At 42.7% G+C, this 20,822-nt stretch overlaps 1 protein-coding gene across 2 annotated transcripts in view; it reads right to left on the bottom strand.

Annotated features, from left to right (window-relative positions):
• MCC (MCC regulator of WNT signaling pathway) overlaps positions 1–20,822 on the bottom strand; it is a 405,074-nt gene that overhangs the window by 105,467 nt on the left and 278,785 nt on the right. For both annotated transcript variants that reach the window (XM_054589958.1, XM_054589957.1), the window contains one exon: positions 6,793–6,906. In XM_054589958.1, coding sequence (XP_054445933.1) covers positions 6,793–6,906 — 114 coding nt within the window. The remainder of the gene's footprint in view (positions 1–6,792; positions 6,907–20,822) is intronic.

The raw sequence follows: 20,822 nt of genomic DNA, 5'->3' as shown, positions 1-20,822 counted from the left end.
CTACACCAGCCGCTTCGGCTTTGCAGGCCTCAGTTCTCAGAGATACCTGTGTGGTCACCTTTGAAAATCCAAGTCTGTGTTACATGCCAGGTCCCAGTAAGAAGCATTCACAATTTCTTTTCTTTTTCTTTTTAAATCTCACCAATAAGAACCTTTAACATTGGTTGGCTTTAGAGGGTTATAAAGTAAAAAACAGTGTCACTTAATGCCATTGTATATTTTTGTTTAATTAAAAAAAAGGGCAAAAAAACCTCTTTCTCAAAAGAACATGAAATAAAAAGTATTAAAAAGTTTTAATTCACCAGGGTCCACCACTGAAACATTATAATGCTATCTCTCCAGTTTTTTCTATCACATGTTTATTACTTTTATAATCAGAAGGAAAATATTTTAAGCAAAGTTTACATCTAAGTTAAAACTGAAAACCCTTGTCTGTAGAACACCCCATGCGAGAAAAGAACACTGGTGGCCTTGTCTGGGCCCTGGTGCTGAGCTGCTCCTTCGCCCTTGGGTAGGCGGTTAACTTCTCCGAGTTGCCTGTCAAATGTGGAAGTAGATGATCTCAAATACAAAGGGTCTTTCCTCCCTACTCGAACAGTCGATGATTATGAGACGCGAGGTTTCAAAACTTTCCATAGGTCATTCTAGACCGATGGCTGTGGCAGCCTGCTGTTTCCATCTCTCTGAATTCCCACATAAAAGCGGACAGTGCACCTACCCAGCACAGGCAAGCGTTTGGAAAACAAGGTGTCCCCTTGAACAACAAAACACAAGCAGGTAGAGACAAACCACCACCATCCCCGAGACCTGAATGGTGTCTGTGTGGGCAGAGGCAGAGGAAAGCAGCCAGGGTGACAGGACTGAGACCAGGAAAAGCCCAAAATAGCCAGTAAGTGTGCACAGGAACGTGAAGGGGGCCGACTGGAGAACCGCGGCTAAGACCAGGAGGGTTTTAAAAAAAATTTTTTTTATTTTTGCCTCAGCCTAGAGTGAGCGAGCAAGGGGCCCACAGTAAGCTCTGAAGGAACTAAAGCAGCTAAACCCTATGAACTTTCAAGACTGATCCCAGGACTCCTCTCCGGGAGGAGAAATTGCTGGGAGTGGATCAGAATGAAAAAGAATGGGGTAACAGAGACAAAGGAAAAAACAGATCCATGTAGAGCTGGGTGAGGGGAAGAGAGCCAGGAAGTGTCAGAAAGCAGACTGCCGCATTTTGGACTTTATGACAACAACAGAAGACTCAGCTCTATGAACTTAAAAAAAAAAAAAAAAAAGGCTACCTTAAATGCTGCCTTCTAAAAGTTCAAGGAAACTATTTTTTACATAAAAATGAAAAAACAGAAGTACTGAGGTTAAATATGAGGTTAAACATACAAAAGTGACAAGAAAGAAGAAAAAAGAACAGAATACCATCCCTATAAACCATGAAGCATGCCACAAAATAGACAAGTGGGGAAAAAAAGCCCAAAACAATAGTTTACTATTTCAAAATAAGTTAAAAGACTTTTAGAAAGTAAAATGTCAATAAGACTTGAAAGAATATAATTCATAATTAGAAAACATAGTAAAGTATTAGAACATAGAAAAAATAGAAATTTAATAAAAATGCATTTCAGAAATAAAGACTAAACTAGGAGGCACACAAGAGGGAATAAACGCAACATATAATGCCTCATGAGAAAAAGAATGTGGAGAACAGGAAGAACAAAGTAAAAAGTTAGAGATAAAAGGATTTCAAACAGTGACAGATACTGAAGACGGGCAAAGAAAATCTAACATACACATAATAAGCATCCTTGAAGAATCAAAGCAAGGGAACTAAATATTAAACACACTAGAATTTAAAAAAACATACAAAAAAACCATACCTGAACTTAAAAACATTGATTTAAAAATATAATCAAAACAATACACAGCAAACTTGAGAACACCAAACCAGAATGACTAAGATGAAGAGCTACCCTAGTAAGCCCCGGCTGGTGTGGCTCAGCGGCTTGAGTGTTGGCCTGCAAACCAAAGGGTGGCTGGCTCGATTCCCAGTCAGGACACATGCCTGGGTTGCAGACCAAGTTCCCAGTAGGGGGCGCACAAAAGGCAACCCCACACATTGATGTTTCTCTCCCTCTCTTTCTCCCTCCCTTCCTCTCTCCCTAAAAATAAACAAATAAAATCTTTAAAAAAAAAAGTTACTCCAGTAAAATTACTGAACTAAAAAGAAGAGAAAAAGTAAAAATGCTGTAGATATCTAGAATAAGTGTTTGTGAGAGAAAAGCAAGTTGTATTATTATTAGACTTTGAGAGCAACACTCTCTGCCAAAAGAGAATTAAAAAAACATATTCAAGTAAAGAAAAGATAAGCCAAGAGTTTTATATCCATCAAAAATGCCTTTCAGTATGAAGGACACAGACATACTGTTATTAACAAGGAAGAACTTGGAGATTATTTCAATGAGTCCTCCCTGAGGAATCTAAAAATAGAGGAGGGACGACACAAGGACCAGGGCAAACATTAAACATATAGTTACTTGTTGAAGACTAAAAGGGAGAGAGTAAAAGATGCAAGGGCCATATGGTCAGACAGTGTGAATATAGTACAACTGCAAAAAATTTGGGAAATGAGGAGAGCATAATGAAAAAGAACTTTCTAAAATTCTTCTCAGTAACTATATTTGTTATGGTAATGTTAATGTTATCCTAAGATTGTTTGTATAAAATATGGAATAAAACTAGTAAGTAATTATAAAATACTCTAATTCAATCATCTTCTGTAACCTTAAGAACCAGGATTCTTAGTATGAAAAGAAAGAAGATACAGATAAAGTGCAGAAGAAGCTAAGTAAAAGTATCTTGTAGTCTTCCCCAAGTAACTCCACAAGGACGATATTAAGGGCTGGCTTGGGCTGCTTGATTCTGAGCATAAGAAGCAAGGGCAAGACAGGATTAAATTAGGGAGTTCCAGCCAAGATGGAGGCGTAGGTAGACATACTTTAGCTCCTCACGCAACCAAAAGAAGGATAACAACAAATTTAAAAACAAAAAACAACCAGAACTGCCAGAAAATCAAACTGTATGGAAGTCTGACAACCAAGGAGTAAAGGGAGAAACGTTCATCCAGACTGTTAGGATGGGCAGAGATGAGCAGCTGGTGCAGAGAGGACATGCGGCAAGGCAGCAGCTGGAGGACAAGACAGGTGAGGTAGCAGCTGGCTGACTGGGTAGTAGTACCACATTTACGTGACAATAGAGGTGGAGGAACAACTGGGGAGCAAGACAAACCACACAACCCAGGATTCCAGTGCAGGAAAAGAAAGCCTCAAAACCTCTGGCTATAAAATCTCGTGGAGATTGCTGTGGCAGGAGAAACTTCCAGCTTCACAGGAGTGCTCGTTGGAGAGACCCAAAGGGTCCTAGATCATATACAAACCCACCTACCTGGGAATCAGCACCACAAGAACCCAATTTGATTGTGTGTAGCAGGGAAAGTGACTGAAAGCTGCTGGAGAGCCCAGCAAGCAGCACTATTCCCTCTCAGACCCCCCCCCCGCCCAAGAAAGAACCACAATGTAGCAACATGGGTGCCCCATGCTGGTGAATACCTAAGGCTCCACCCCTTACAACTTACCAGGAGTGTTGAGACAAAGAAATATAGCCCAAATGAAAGAACGGATCAAAACTCCAGAAAAACAACTAAGCGATGTAGAGATAGCTAACATATCAAATACACATTTTAAAATACTGGTAATCAGGATGCTCACAGAAATGGTTGAGTATGGTCACAAAACAGAGGAAGAAGTGAAGGCTATGCAAAGTGAAATAGAGAAAAATACAGGGAACCAACAGTGAAAGGAAGGAAACCGGGAGTCAAATCAACGATTTGGATCAAAAGGATGAAATAACCATTCAACCAAAACAGAATGAAGAAACAAGAGTTGAAAAAAGTGATAAGAAGCTTAGGGAACCTCTGGGATACCTTTAAACAGTTCAATATCCGAGTCATAAGGATGCCAGAAGGAGAAGAGGAAGAGCAAGAAATTGGAAACCTATTTGAAAAAATAACGAAGTAGAACTTCCCCCATGTGGCCAAGGAAATAGTCTTCCAGGAGATCCAGGAAGCTCAGAGAATTCCAAAGAAGTTGGACCCAAGAAAGCACACACCAAGGAACATCATAATTACATTACCCAAGACTAAAGATAAGGAGAGAATCTTCAAAGCAGCAAGAGAAAAGGAGATAGTTACCTACAAAGGAGTTCCTGTAAGACTGTCAGCTGTTTTATCAAAAGAAACCTTGCAGGCAAGAAGGGGCTGGCAAGAAGTTTTCAAAGTCAGGAAAAGCAAGCACCTACATCCAAGATCACTCTATTCAGCAAAGCTACCATTCAGAATGGAAGGGCAGAGGAAGTGCTTTCCAGATAAGGTCAAGCTAAAGGAGTTCATCATCACCAAGCCCTTATGATATGAAATGTTAAAGGGACTTATCTAAGAAAAAGATAAAAAACTATGAACAGTAACAGAGGGGAGGGGGAAGAATGGGGGAGAAGGTACAGGCAATAAGCAGCATAAATAGTAGGTACAAAATAGGCAGGTGGAAGTTAAGAATAGTATAGGAAATGGAGAAGCCAAAGAACTTATATGTATGACCCATGGGCATGAACTGAGTGTGGGGGGGGGGAGTGTGTGTGCCAGGGGGCGCAGCAGTGCAGGGCGGAGGGGGATAAAGGGGATTAAAAAATGGGACAACTGTAATAGCATAATCAATAAAATATATTAAAAATTGAATTAGCTTTTATCTTTGGAAAATATTAAACTTGTACAGCACAATTCAATTTTTTTTGCAATTTAAGTAGGAGCAATTACTATAACTCCTATGATATTTTATCTTAAAATTTATACATACACATGTAGACAGATAAATAATTTCCTGGTTGTCTATAAAAACAATTACCTAACTAAGCAAACAACTAGAACAGGAACAGAATCACAGGAGTGGAGATCACATATATAAATGGAGAAGCCAGAGAACTCTGACCCATGGACATGAACTAAGGGGGGGATTCCTGGAGGCAATGGGGGTACTGGGTGAAGGGGAGCAAGGGGAAAAAATGGGACAACTGTAACAGCATAGTCAATAAAATATACTTAATGTTTAAAAAAAAAATTAGGTAGAAGCAATAAGCACTCTTAGCATCCAGACTGTGGTCTTGAAGCACTATTTTTTGCTGAGTGAAACCAGGGTTAATTTGGAGCATGGTTAATTCCAGGTTTGGGACACAAATGTACTAGATGAGCCTGGAATAACTATTAGGGTCATGTCAAAAGACTCAGAAGCCAATTTGAAGAAGTTCTTACTAAAATATACTATAATTTGAGCTTCTACAAGAAAAATAATTACAATGAATTGAAACCAAAATGTTTAAATGCATAAATTCATAACAATATTCTAAAAATAATTAGGTACTTTCAGAAGATCATAGGCAATTAATTCATTACCTTGAAAAATGTTAAATAAATGAAAGGAATAAAGCATTCATTCTGCTTTTCCTCTATGAACTTTACCATTGTTTCAATAAATCAGAGATGATGGAGGTTGTCTCTTGAAAGTAATTAATAACTAAGAAAGAATAACTAAAAAAGAAATAGTAGAACTAAAATATCATGATTTGTAAGTCTTAATGAATCAATGAACTCAGGTGTTGAGAATCAAGAGTTGCCAACATTACAGAAAGCAAGACAACCCGACAGTATGTGCTGCCAGGTGGAAAAAACAAATACCCTCGAATGTCACGCCAAAGGGTCTAGACATGAATCTGACTGAACTTCTGGATCCAGCTGCCAATTTACAGGAAATACAAGGGACAGAGGAACGTGTTGAACTACAACATGAGTGTGCAACACTCATGACCAGCAACATCCATACTGTGGGAAACTATAGGTCAAGTGGCCAGGATGTAACAGATTAATCATCAAGCAAACAAAGAACAGAGGAAAAACCTGTAAATTAACAGATTCAAAGAAAAGTTTGTTGTTGTTTAGTTTTTTTTTTTTTTTAATCCTCACCCAAGGACATTTTCTCATTGCTTTTAGAGAGGGAGAGAAACATTGCAGTGAAAGAGAAACATCGGTTGGTTGCCTTCAGTAAGCATCCAGGCATCCGGTCAGGCATTGAACCCACAACATACATATGTACCCTGACGGAGAATCAAACCCGCAACCTTTCAGTTAAGTGATGATACTCAAACAAGTGAGCCACACTGGTCAGGGTAAAGAAAACAGTTTTTAAACAGGTAAGACTAAACTTTACTGTTTACAGACTTCAGTGGGAAACTGAAGAAACAGGAAACAGGACTATAAAAGTCATGGTAGTGGTCACCTTCATGGGAGGGAAAGTGGGATTGGGATGACTGGGAAGTTGTCTCTTCCTCCCTCCCTCCCTCCCTCCCTCCCTCCCTCCCTCTTCTTTTCTTTTTTTAAATTTATTTTTAGAGAGGGGAAGTGAGGAAGAGAGGGACAGAAACAGTAATGTATGGTTGCCTCTCAAGCTCCCCCTACTGGGACCTGGCCTGCAACCCAGGCATGTGCCCTGACTGGGAATCCAACCAGCAACCCTTTGATTCACAAGCCAGTGCTCATGGCAAGTTCTATTTCTTGACTGGTTAGTGGTTATGTGAATGTTTGCTCATTAAGCTATACTTTGTTTTGTCGAAATTCCTTATCTTCGTTTTCTCTCTCTCTCACTTACATGCGTGCGCGCACACATGCACACACAATGTCAAAAGTCTTTCCACATCTCTTACCTGTGCCTTGGCCAATTTCTTTTCCAGAAGGTCCCGTTCCCGCTCCGTTTGCTGCAGACGTTTATTAAGCTCCACTATGTCTCCTTTTAGCGATGCCAGGGCTGCCAAGTGGAGCTGCGGCAACAGAAGGAAAGGAGCACAAGGTTAGACCTTTCAGCAGAAACTCATTTCCTTCCTTTCATTCCCAGTAATTAGTGTGATCATATAAAAAATGTAGCATCTCAAATGGGACGCCTTGGGTGCTATTAATCTCAGGGGACAAAGGGCATAAATCAGGTGTCTTACAGGAAGCTGGGTCGCATGATCACCCTAAATGTAACAGGAGGAAACTGCTGTGTATGGGCCATGAGACCTAATTTTGGATTGTCAAATCAGGGCAAAGAGCAAAGCTCCTCATTCTAAGGGCTTTCCCAGAGTTCTCAGCAAGAATGCTGCTAAGAGCTGGTGTGACGCTGCCTGATTTTTAACATAAGAAGGATAAAGCAGAGCCAAATTAGCTTTTACCTTTAAAAAAATATGAAAGTTGAATAGGTCAATTCATTTTTTTGCAATTCAATCACCCACACTGATGCGTGGACAACAGACAAGGGGCCGAGTTTTAAGAAAAAATGGGAGAGCTCATTTCTTCAGATGGCCTCCTCTTAGAGCTGGCCTGTTAATTTCCCTGCCAGCACATTCTTCCTCACTGTCCCCCGGCCAGACTCGACTGACCAGATGCAGCTGTGCTAGCAGGCCCTCTCTGAGGAGCAGAAACCAACGAACAATCTATCTAGATATCTTTCCCTGGCCAATTCTCTCAGGTTCACTGAAGCTAGAAAGAATATTTTTTAAAAGACTTCATTTACTTTTAGTGAGAAGAGAAGGGAGAGAGAAAGAGAGGGGGAGAAACATCAATGTGACTACATTGATTGGTTGCCTCTTGCATGCCCCCAAGTAGGGACCTGGCCTGCAACCCAGCCATGTGCCCTGACTAGGAACCAAACCAATGATCTTTTGGTCACAGGCCCAGGCTCAATCCACTCAGCAACACCAGCCAGGGCTAGAAAGAATATTCTTGACTGACAGATCTCAGAGGGGATGGGAGTGGGAGAACTGGAAGAGATTAGCCCAAGAACATATATGCATATAAGCCTAACCCATGGACACAGACAACAACATGGTCGGGGGTGGGGGGCGGCAGGGGGAGGGAAATGAGGGACATCTAAATAGTGTCAACAAGTTTTAAAAAAGTGTTTTTCACCACATTAACAAGGAGTAGGTACTATGTATGCACTTCCAGGATCTCAAGTGCTCATCTTTCAAGTTCTGAACTCTGAGCTTCGGCTGCACATACACCTACCATACACATGCCTTCTGGGTCTTTTTGGACCATTGGATGGGACTATCGCTAAGATCCATTCAAAACACTAATCCCAGCGCAATACCACCTTTCAACCTTTGCTCTCTGAGTCACTACTTCTCATCTGTTCCACTGTCATTTCCAGGTGGAGCCCAGACCATTCCCTAGCTGAATTCCACATTACATTCGGGTGACTGACTAGAATCAACACACTCTCCTTCTTTAGAGCGATTTTTGTTTTTTAAAGCTTCTGCCAAGAGGGATTTAAAGTAAGGAATAAGCAAATAAATGTGATCTTTAAAAATGGACACAGTACAATGGTACATAATTCAACTTTGAAGATTTAAATTTCAGGTTTAGAAAAATGCCCTTTTCTGCAACCCGCACCATGCACACTGCGCGCTGTGGGCTGGTGGGCTTGGAGGAGGGGCGCTGGGAGCGAGGAGACACAGGGCAGGGACTGTGGTTTCAAAGCAGTTGCTTATGTTAAGACTATCATAGCAGTGAAAGTGACTTCACTTAATTGCATCAGGACTGCAAACCAACAGATCAATAGCCGATGTGAAATCAGGAATGCTTGAAATTTAAAAAAGGAAATGTCAGGCAATCTGGCGGTATTTGCCTTCTCATGTAGGGCTAAGGCCGCTCAGAAAAGGTCACTATGGGTTTCAGAAACAAGGTTTTTGCCTGATGAATTCTCAGTACAAATACCACAGTGTTCCCATTGTACAACTGTTTTGAGGCTGTTTTGCTTCCTGTGTGGTGGAGAGGGACACAAATCCACTCCCTGACCCCTCCACCTATGAACTGCCAATCTGAGGATGTTCCTCCAGCATCAGACACTGTGCCCTATTATACTATTATGTCAAGTCTTGGGAGAAGACTCACCACCTCACTTCTGGGGTCAAGGATAAAATACATGGAGAGCTGAAATATTCTTTAAGAAATAAAGGAGTGGGCCCTGGCTGATGTGGCTCAGTGGATTGAGTGCTGGCCTGCAAACCAAGGGTCGCCAGTTTGATTCCCAGTCAGGGCACATGCCTGAATTGTGGGCCAGGTCACATGACAGGCATCCACCTATTGATGTTTCTCTCCCTTCCTTTCTCTCTCCTTTCCTCCCTCTCTAAAAATAAATAAATAAAATCTTAAGAAATAAAGGAGCAGGGATGAGGACCCTAACTATGTTAGCCTTCCTAATAACATCTCCACTCCTGCTTCTAGGAGCAAGGGCTGCCTGAAGGGGTTAGGGAAGAATTAGGGGGAAAAGCTGCCCAAGAAGGCTGTATATGCCATACTGTCTTCATGAACTGAGTCAGATGGGGAGACACTAAGTAGTTATTTCCATCACGGCACATGGCAGAGGGGGTCCAGGATGGGTCACTGCCACCGGGGAGAGCACTGGGCTTGGAGCTGATAACACCTTCCGGCCTACTAAGCACGAAGATCCATAGGATGAGCATTTGGGGCAAGTCCTTCACTTTCCTGGATGGAAGATGCCTATCCATAAAGTCAGAGTGGACCAGTTGTTCTTAACCTTCCTTGGGTCACAGATTCCTTAAGAATCTAATAAACATGATGGATCCTTCTCCTACAGAAGAGGATACATTTGGGGTTCATGCATTTGTTCCACCCAATTATGGTGATAACACACTCTAGAATCTACCCATGAACCCCAAATTAAGAAACATCTGGACTAGATGCCAGCTCTGTGATCCCACGTAATTTTTGCAGACTGTCTCATGTGTCATAACACAGAAATCTGAGTGAGGAAAAGGCCCCTATTCTTGACAGCTCCCACTTCCACATTTGCAGGTAAGTATCTGAAATCCCAAGATTAATTTGCTGACTCAAGGTTCCATGGATCATATAGCACCAGACCCAAAACCACCAGTGCCCTTTCCTCACTAGGCAATGTTGTGTATGACAGTAATTTTCAGGGTTTATTATGTGGATCAAATTTTTACTTAAAATAGTTCCCACTATTAAAAAAAATGAAAATGTAACAAAAACAAACCAGAAAGACAGTATTTTAAAGGTTAGTGGTAGCCTCTGGGTGGTTTCAAACTATTTTTGGATACTTGTTTTTCTTTTCCTTTTTAAAGAGAAAATTTTTTGTATTAAAGAAACAAAAGAGTTGACCCTGGCTGGTGTGGCTCAGTGGATTGAATGCTGACTGAGCGCTAACCTGAGAACCAAAGGTTCGCTGGTTCGATTCCCAGTCAGGTTATATGCCTGGGTTGCTGGCCAGGTATTCAGTAGGGGGCGCTTGAGAAGCAAACATACACTGGTGTTTCTTTCTTCTTCCCTTACCCTCTCTGAAAATAAATAAAATCTTTAAAAAAAGAGAATTTAAAAACAACAAAAAAATAAACATAGCCTTGAAACATCAACACCATTTTTTAAAAAGAGAAGCTAAAGTTGAAATTGTGTTTTCTGTATATGTAAGCTGTAGCATAGAAATTGTAAAGGGTTTCATTCCTTCCTTGCTTTATCTTCCTTTTTCATCCATCAGCTTTTCTGACGGAGGATAAAATGTAAAAGATGAAGTAGAATTATATACATGTCCCTTAATGTTACTGACAATTAGCAGAAGCCATAATTACAGAGGAAGGGAGGGAATGGGGAAAAAGTTTGTCCACAAGTGACAAGACATGCTGCTTGGAATCGAGCTGACGGGCCCCTCCCTTACCACCTGATGACCTAACATGAGATGAGTTGAGTTCCCACCACAAGGCGCGCTCTGCACTCCCTGTGAACTTCACTTCAGCAGCTCTCCTTGTCCCACCGTGTCTGTAACTCAGTAATTAAGAGCTGACTAGCCCTCCCTTCTTTTTGGGTCTCACCTCCTCATTCTGCCAGAACTGGTGGTATCTCTGCACATTCACAAGCTAAAGAGTTTGTGGGCAATGCTACAAGTAGTATGACGGAAACTGTGTACACAAGTATAGAGGTCTTTCTGGGTAATTTTTAAAAGGAGTGACAGCAGGTTTAAATCTCAGAAAGATAAATTTACCAAAACAACCAAAATTGACAAATATCTCTTGTATAATAGGAAAATTACATACATGTCTTGTTGGGGGATCTTTTTACTTATATTCTCGTTTCTGAAATGGCCTCCACCTTGAGTCAGAGCTGCAGATATACAAGTAAGAACTATGAAATACCATTAAATGAAGATGTTTCATTAACCAAAGAGAAAGAAAATATATGTTTGGAGTCTATGCGAGTCTCTTCCCAAAATATTTCTCTCTTCAGGCTCAAGAACAAGACCTTGATTTTTAACTGGGCATACTGCAGCTCAGCTAAAGTGTCCCAGTCCTCAGACTTCCTTGTAGTTGGAGCTAGCTGTAGCCATGTGACAAAGTTCTGGCCAGTTAAGATGTCATCAGAACTATTTTGTGGGAGTTCTGGCAAAATCTTTTTTGAAAGAGGTCCTGTCCTCTGTCTCTTCCTCCATTCTTGCTTCTTGGTACATTAACGCGACGGACGGAGCTCCAGCAGCCATCCTGCTTCGTAAAGACAAGTTTCGCCTTCCAGGGAGCTGAAAGGGGCACAACTGCCTACTGGCCACCTTATCACCTTCGGACTGCCTAACTCCAGACTTCTGTAACAGAGCAGTAAGAAACAGACCTCTGTTGTATGGGCCACTCTTAGGCTGAGGTACTCTGGCAAATGAAGTTCATTTAATCCTAGTTTATAAAGAACCAGATAAACCTGGGTTCGAATGTCATTTATGTCATTTACTGGTGGATTGTCCTTGAACCGTTTATTTAATCACTTTGTTATAGGGCTGCCCTAGAGACAAAATGAGACAGAATCAACAGGGTGATCAGCACGGTGTCTGGATCCAGGTGCGCATTCCTCTTTTCCAGGCGATTTTTAAGTCAACGAGTTTCATGTCAACAACGTTCTCAGACTAAGCATCATCAAGAGGGTGAGAGGAACACCTAGGTGAATAAGTAACACAGCCCTGTCTTGGAGCACCTTAGTTCCTGGTGGTGGTACAGCAGATTGAGATGCCGTAGCTGCTTTGCTGGATTCTACTGCAGTCCTAAGGTTTATCTTAAGGAGATGACTGGCAGGACTCTTAAAATTCTCTGTGAAATTTTAACCCAAGGCCCAAGCAAGGTTGGGAAGGGACCCTGACACATTCTATACAAATTTGGGTCTAGTGCATGAAGGATATAAATCTGTACATACCTCACGTCTAGAGATAAAAGGCACTGATTCCCTAGGCTGTTTGCAGCCCTGCTTCACATTCATTTTACAGTGTGTATCCAAATGAAACTAAACCACCTGGAAATTTGGCTGCAAGATAACTGTCAAAATGGTTGTTATTTTTGGACGAAACATTACTTGTCTCATATTTCACTGTTCAACTGGCTGTGAGGACGAGCTCATTTAGCCTCTGACAGATAAAGTGTCCAGCTGCCTGGGGCCCTAGGAGAAGCTAGCAGTGCTTTTGCGACAGCCTCTCCTGTTGGTTCCTCCTGGGCTAAGTGGATACATATCTTTCCTGTTGCATGGTCGGCGTGAGACAAAGGCCTTCACACTTCTTAAGATGCCCTCTTAAGCCAGCGGCCCAATGACTGATGAGCCCCAGGAACATCACTGCATATTTACGGTGATAATGGGCTTCCCCATCTTGCCCTACTAGCAATAAAAACAGCAAACACGTGCTGGCTCAGTCCTGTTCACTCTGCCCTCTCCGGTGCATCATCCCATTGGATCGTCACCGTCATCCCACAGCGCTGTGGTCTATGGGGAGGCCATGATTCCCAGTTGCTGAGGGACAAGTCCTCTTCCCCAGGACCACAGCTGGTGAGGGAAATCCAGGACCTGAATCTAGGCTCTCAAACTCTAAATCCACCATTTTGCTCATCTTGCTGAGATTTTGATCTGCTCTTTAACAGCACTGCCTTCCAAGGGACCAATGGCTTCCACAGCCACACCTGAGACAGAGGAGTGAGTTCACCCCACGTCTCCATGGAGACAGGTCCCATGGGGCACCAACGGTGTGATGGCTGAGCCAGACTTTCCCGCTCTGCTGGCTGGTAAGCTCACCCAGGCAAACTGTGCTTGTTCTCTTTCTTTCTCCTTTTCGTAATCTGGCCACTTGAATGGTGCTCCTGTAAGTCATGCCATTCACTGTCAGGGTACCCCTGTTTCCTTTCCACCAAGTGATCATGGGAATTACCATTCTGTCCTGACCGATCTACTTGCCTTCCAGATACAAGGGAAGAAGCAGTTTTGCTTCTGCTTGAGCGATGACGATGGGTAGCGCCAACTTCTTCCACCTAGTGAACTGTTCTCTCCATTAAAGGGGAAAAAAACAAATGCGACTAAACTTGACCAAACTCATGCTCTTCGCAGTTTCTACACTAAGTGCTTTCTATTCTCCACCTAATCCAATCAGCTGAAGAGTCTTGCAGAAAAAAGGCAGTGTCAAAACCCTGGTGCCTGCCGCTCGGAATACTTTGAGAATTTTAGTCAACTCAATAGTAATAGTAAAAACCGTGATATTAATAGTTGACATTTACTTAATGCTAATGGGTACCAGGTGCTTGGGCTAAGCACATTTCATGCAGTATCTCATTTAATCCTTACCACAATACTGTGAGATAGGTATTATTACCTCCTTCTGACAAATGAGGAAACCAAGGCCCAGGAGGGATAGGAAATCAGCCCAAGAGCAGAAAACTGTAGAACAGTAGAACAGAGAAGAGATAGATTCACGCTCAAATCTTCTCTGCTCCATGCTCACTAGCACTTCTATCTCAATATGCCACTGCTCTCCCTTGCTTGTGGGCTGCGTGTGCGCCCGGGTCTGTATGTGGGCAGGTGGAAGGCTGTGGGGTGGGAGGTCAGACCTGTGCCTTGGCAGGGGTGGCAACACGGGGAAAAGCAGGAAGCAGGGCAGGGGGTAGGGCAAGCCCTCTAGTTGCAGTGATGAAGCTTGGGACTGGTGGCCAGCTCACTCAGCGTGTATTTGGGGGATACTCTTTAACTTCCCGTACATTTTCATCCTTTTGAGAAGGTTTGTACCAAATGGTCCCACCTTTAGTTCTGTGCTTGGAGCTCTGCATACTTTATTTGCTCACGGGTTCCAAAAAGGATATGCAGAAGCTCACCACACAAGAAAGCTTCACTAGATAAAACTGATAAGCAAAGATATTTTCTCCCTTGAAACTGAAAGCACACTCAGCATCACAATCTTATCATTGGCAAGGAAATTTGAGAATGTCTAGTCCAGTTTCCTTGCTATAAAGACATGAAACAGACCCAGAGAAACAAAGCTCGTCAAATTCCAATTTCCTCCTTCCCTGTCCAGAGATTCTACTCTCCCATATGGCAATCCAGGAGCTTCTGGGTAGTGAATAAATGTATATGTGTATACCCCAGCCCTGACATTGGAAATAGCAAGAGACATCCGTACATGAGAAAACAGCCTCATTCAGCTTCCTTTCCAAGACTCCCTACACCCCAGGGGCTCTAATTCATAGACATAAAGAACAAAATCTGCCCTGGCTGGTGTGGCTCAGTAGATTAAGCACTGGCCTGCAAACAAAAAGGTCACCAGTTCAATTCCCAGTGAGGACACATACCAGGGTTGTGAGCCAGATCCTGGGGTGGGGGTGTGCTAGAGGCAACCAATGGATGTTTCTCTTACAGATTGATGTTTTTCTCACACATCGATGTTTCTCTCCCTCTCTCTAAAAATAAATAAAATATTTTTTTAAAAAAGGAACAAAATCTCTGGTAAAAGGGTAGCATTCCTTGCCAGATGGACACAATCAGGCCTGTTCAGTGGCTTCCAGGACTGAAACATTCCTATTTACAGCTAGAATGCCTGCTAGGGACACCTGCTGCGTAGTGTTTCAAGAAAGGCTGATCATAGCCTTGAAACTTAAAAATGCGTTAAATATCATCCACAAGATTGCTCACTGTGTGCAAATCACTTTTTGAAGCCCTAGATAAACTCAGAAAGCAGCAGCTTTCAGCAGCTTTTGTCTTTCATTTTCCTGATCATTTCATTGAGAGGTAAGTGGTCTCTGATTTACTTTTTAAACTTACATTAAATTCAGTTGTTGGGAACAAGCATTCTAAGGCCCCTCCAACATGGGAGCACTAGAATACCATCCACACAAGAAAACTCGACTCCACCCAAGCGTCCCTGACACGGGCAGTGGTGCCCACTCACAAAGCAGCACGCCATCAGCCCCAAGGTCGACCTGAAGCAACTCCTTCTTTGTCTCAAATAAATGGCTGGGAGATGACTCCCAAGGAGGGAGATGACTCTCAAGGATGGGGTGGGGGGCGCGCGTCACCAAGACTGACTATTGCAGGATTTGAAGAAAGCCCTCAATCCCACCCCATCTGTGGACACATGCTTCTCTAAAAGTCAGTCATATAATTTTACTGGAAATAATATTAGCTAGTACGTGGGCACTTACTATGTGCCAGCTGCTACATTAGGTCTGTTAACACTTTCTCAATTATTCTTCACATAGTCGTACGAGCTACATACAGTTTAACCCCAATTTAAAGAGGTGGGAAGTGAGGCTTAGAGGTTCAATAACGTGTGCAACTAATAAGTGGCAGAGCTAGAATGAAAGGCCAGGTCTGTCCAACCCCAGAGTTGGTTCAGGACCCCCATGCCACATGCTTTGCAACAGGGTATCATAGATGTCCCAGATCTTTGCAGATACCCATGAAACTGTTGAGAAGATAAGGTCTCAGAGGGTTCCTTTATTCAGAGGAGAAGCAGAGTTACAAAATCAGTATGGGAAAAGGGTACTATTTAAAATCCCCAATATTTTGAGAAAGAGTACAACATTCAGTCGATAGCAGATCCAGGAAGGAATCAGAGAAAAATTAATCTCCAGCTAGTTCCATACCCTATAAGAGAGAGTTAAAGAGGACAATATTGCAATAGAGATTAAAAAAAAAAAAAAAGTCCTTACCTCTGCTAATTAAATAGTACATGGAAAGGAGGGTCACCTTAGCTAACAGATCTTAAAAAATAAAAACACCTACACAGCCCTGGCTGGTGTACCTTAGCTGGTTGGGCATTGTCCTGCAAAAGGTCACCAGTTTGATTCCCAGTCAGGGCACATGCATAGGTTGCAGGTTCGGTCCCCTGTCGGGGGCATGTACAAGAGGCAACGAGTCGATGTTTCTCTCTCTCTCTCTTTCTCCTTCCCATCCCCTCTCAATAAAGGAAAAAAATATTGTAATACAATAGTTGCTAGTAGGAATAAATAACTTTGTATTTTCCACTAAGAAATAATTTCTTACTTTTTGTAGTGTTATTTGTTTTCAAGGAAAACCAGAGTTACATGGCTATACAAGGGTATTTGTAAAGAAATGTAGGCAAAATCAAAACACTGCAATAAACCGGCAGCATCCGCTTAAATTTCAAGGTGAGTTGCATCCTAACGACACATCGTGAAGGAGATGAAGATGTAACAATTAAATCCTGCTAATCAGAGGACATGAGTATTTCAGTGTGCACTACATACTGATGTGATCCCTGAGGCAGAAACTCCCACAGAGAATTATATGAACAGGAGTAAAAGAGTTCCTGACAAGGCCTGCATTGTTCATAAATTTTTATATTGATCCAATTCAGCATGTATTGAATTCCCCATTCTAGAGGAACCAAGTACCTTTAATGGTGAAACAGTCAATAAACTCCGCTGATTAGGAAAGGCCACAGTATTTTGCAGCAACAGTGAAAGGAACCCTCCTCCTTTTTTCTTTTAAACTGGATTGACGATAATGTTTTTTCTTTGGAAAAATGACTGAAGATTTAATTTGAGTGTGTGTGTGTGTGTGTGTGTACACATAAACACACATACATAATATATATTTACATGTATTAACACACATATATACATATAAACTTGATATTAAAACTTGAGGCACACGTTTTCAGATTTTTCATTAAAGAACAGCAGACAGCCAAGTTGTTGACTACTGAAATACTCAATACAATCATTTTTAAATGCATTACCAACTTTTAAAAGATATATTAACATGTACTTTAACCTGTACTATTTCATTTAAAGAAGGTCACTTTAGCTGCTTGATGCCATAAATAAGCTCCCCCCGCAGTGAAGGCTCAGGCAGGCGGTGGCTTTGCCTTCCTCACCCCAGGGCCGCTGACTGATGGGCCATTTCACCACTTCCTGGTGTCTAATGCGAAGCACCAGGGAGAGGTGGAAGGGACTCGTTTCAAATCTGGTCAGTGTTCTCTCCCATCAGAGGCCCTGCTGACCGCTCCAGAGAACAGTGTGCTTACAGAGAAGAAAAGACCTGACTCTTCTCTCCTTTCCCGGCCACCTAACCCAGCCCATATTCATCCCAAGCAAGATCATCATTCCCAGAAAAGGAAGAAAATGGGAGAGGGAGAAAGGGAGAGAAAACAATGGGGTGAATTCTTTAGTTAAGAGCAGGCTGTATCACTGTCACAAGACAGCAATACAAACCCGTCTTGAGTACCAGTTTAGCCTCCAATAAATTGTTAAAATATTCCCAGCCTCAGTTTACTTGCCCTGTAAAATGGGAAGAATAACTGTACAGAGTTGTGAAGATTAAGTGAACACACTGCAGGTAAATGACTTAACCACCATGCTGCTGGGCAGAATGTTAGCCACCAGGAGCGTCATCACCTTAATTATTATGATCATCACACCGTGCTTTGCTACGAAGTGTCAAGATGAAATGGGCCTTCGAAGAGTGATGAGTTACAATCCCATCTCCTTGTTTACAGAAACCCTGATTAAGCAATCAGAATGACTCCATCACATTGAGGCCCAGATCACATTAATCACAGTGACCTACACTTTTCCTTTCAACATGTGCAACGGCATCAACTGCTCCCTGCACCATGGCTGGGCCTGAAGGTAAACAGGCAAAAACCATTAGTCCTGAACAGCCTAGAACCTGAAGTAGCCTCCCACCCAGTCTGCACCCCTCTTCCTGGCTCTCACATCACAAGGTGAGAGAGGATCAAGAACCAAGTAGGACATGCACAGTGACCCAACATTAGTTATCATAAAAATTTATCTAAATGGTAAAGCTTACTATAGGCAAGGATATGCACAAGGATTGTTCATAATAAAAAAATGATTAGTAGAATAAAGTGCAGGATATACATAACACGCTATGTTGTTAATAAAAGGAACATACATGGAACAATTAACATGGTAACCATAATTTTCCATACAAGTGCTTTCTCAATTCATTCAGCTTGCTTTCCACTCGTCCCCACCAACCACCTGGAACAAGTTGTCCTTCCCACTAACCTTCCTCTCTGTCCTTTTACTCCTCTTTATTTTTTTTACAACACTTATTACTACCTGAGCATATATCATACAGATTTTTGGTTGATTCCTTCCCCCACGAGACTATGAGTTCCAGGAAGGCAGCCACGTCAAGAAACTGGGAAAACAGCCAATGAACAAGATGAACGGTGCCTGGTACATGGTAGAACTTCAGACAATATTTGTAGAACAGATAAATTTAGAAAGTTAGAAAATTGAGATAAAAGAACTTCCATTATCCTTACCCTACCATCTCGAGATCACATCACTAGCAAATATCTGTTAGACGTTTTTCTAATGTAAATACACTTAAAGTAGCTTATGTGAAACAATATGTTTAATACAGCACTCTCTTCTTCGCTTCAGACTTTCCAAATAATTCACTGCATCATAGCATCCCGTCTAAGTCATCAAATCTCTACAACAATCCTCCATTCTCCAGTGGCTCCTCAGGGACGTCAATGTCCTTTTGACAAGTGCTCCCAAGCACAGAATGCCAGGTGAATTCTGGCCGGCACACTTCCTACGTGCCAGGGACCATGCCTTCCATGGGTTTCCATTGGATTCTCACCAAAAAAGAGAGGTGCATTTATTACCTCATTTTGCAGATAAAGAAACTGAGGCAGAGTCAGTTTCTCTAGTACCTGAAACCTCAAACTCCCAGCCAGACCTCTCCCATTCACCATCGCTGCGTCTCATTTACTTCGGGTCTCCGGGGTCACACGTTTGCAGATCGCACGATCTGGCGTGGGCCAAGGGAGCGAATCAGAGAAGTCAGGATTGCAGACTTGGATGATGCCCAGCACCAGATGGTTTATAGCAGCACCGCTCAAACTGGAAAAGCCACTGGTATCAGAGTTTCAGTGAGATCCCTGCACTTGCCTTGGCAGTGCCTGGTGCTGGAGGAGAGAAGTGTTGGCTGGTGAAGGGCAAGATGATCTCTGCAGCCACACAAACCCATAAAGACCCTGCTCCTGTAAGTGAGCCAAAGCAGGTGTGCCCCTGACCCCACTTGCCAGCACCAGCCCGGCCAGGGCCTGGTGAGATTTCACAACCCCTTGCCAAATCACAAAGAAATCAGAGTTGCAGATGAAAGCTGTGACCCAAGCAAGGATCCACAGACTAGAATGAAACTCTGTGGTTTGAGTCCAGCTTGACAGCATTCCGGCTCCTTTCTTTTGAGGAGCGCTTCTCCCCATGTTTCCTGACACCCTGCCTCCAGAAACCACAACACAATAGTAACTTAGGTAGTTACATTAACAACTCGGCATTATTTTAATAATAAACAAGGACTCTCCTTTTCCCCCTCTACCTCTAAGGAACACATTTTATCACATACGCCTTGACAATTTTCGCTCGTATAAAGTGATTTATTCCTCTTTCCTGCCCCCTCCATTTCACAGGCTAATTCTGAAATTAATAAAGTACAGGAGGGTCATGGTGGAATTAACTCACTGCCCCCAGATGAGGGAGCTAAGGACAATGCGAGGTCTCCCTCTACGTGCGGTCATGGGCCTCTTCTCCAACACCCTTGGAAGGGAAGGAGCAGACAGGATAAAGGGGAGGCCACACCAGCGGGCTGATGAGAGGAATGTTCCTTCGAGTGTGTGAAAGATCGGTTGTTTCGGACTTTCTCTAAATGGAAGGTGCTCCCATGGGGAGACATCGTCGTCCAGCTGGTAACATGTGGCTCCCAGCAAACCCAAGCACCCAGACCTAGCTCAGTGCTGACGGTTGGTACCAGAGATGGCTGCTCAGGCAGGTGGGGAGCTTTGGGGTAATTACCAATAATTGCAGGAAGGTGTGCTTTCGTTACACATAGGTTCATTTGCAAACTAAATTCCTCCTGTGCTCATAAGGGCGGAACTGCACATCTTCCCAAGCCCACGAAGTCAGGCCTCCTCATTAGCTCCACCATAATACAGCAAAAGAGATGACGTTCAGTCCTTGAGTCCCTTGCACTGCCCGCCTCTGCCCCAATGCTCCTTTCCTCTTTCCTCCCTGTAGACACAGCACTGGATGGCAGACAGAAAAATTCCCTAAAGCTGCCTTATTTTGTTTCCTGAAGGCGGCAAGGCAGGGAGCAGAAAATGTATTAAAGATTTCTGTCAAAGAATAAAACATTTCCAACATAAAGATGTCAAAGGAAAGCCTAAATCTGTCAGCGACTAGAAATACTGTAGTTTCAACAATACGAAAACCAAAATTCCCCCAAACTATTAAAGCTAAGTTTCCCTACTAAAGAAGTCCATACTCTCAATCATTAAGCATAGAAGTAAACAAAGGGGTAGGGAAAGCTGGGGAGCAGACTCTCACCGGGTGTTCAGACGCAGCCTCCTTAGAGGTCCCCAAGTGAGTTGCCC

The sequence above is a fragment of the Pteronotus mesoamericanus genome, unplaced genomic scaffold, assembly GCF_021234165.1.
Source record: "Pteronotus mesoamericanus isolate MK-2021 breed Mesoamerican mustached bat unplaced genomic scaffold, CSHL_Meso_final scaffold_167, whole genome shotgun sequence".
In the NCBI taxonomy this organism is placed as follows: Eukaryota; Metazoa; Chordata; class Mammalia; order Chiroptera; family Mormoopidae; genus Pteronotus; species Pteronotus mesoamericanus.
This window is presented reverse-complemented; position numbering and strand designations above follow the sequence as displayed.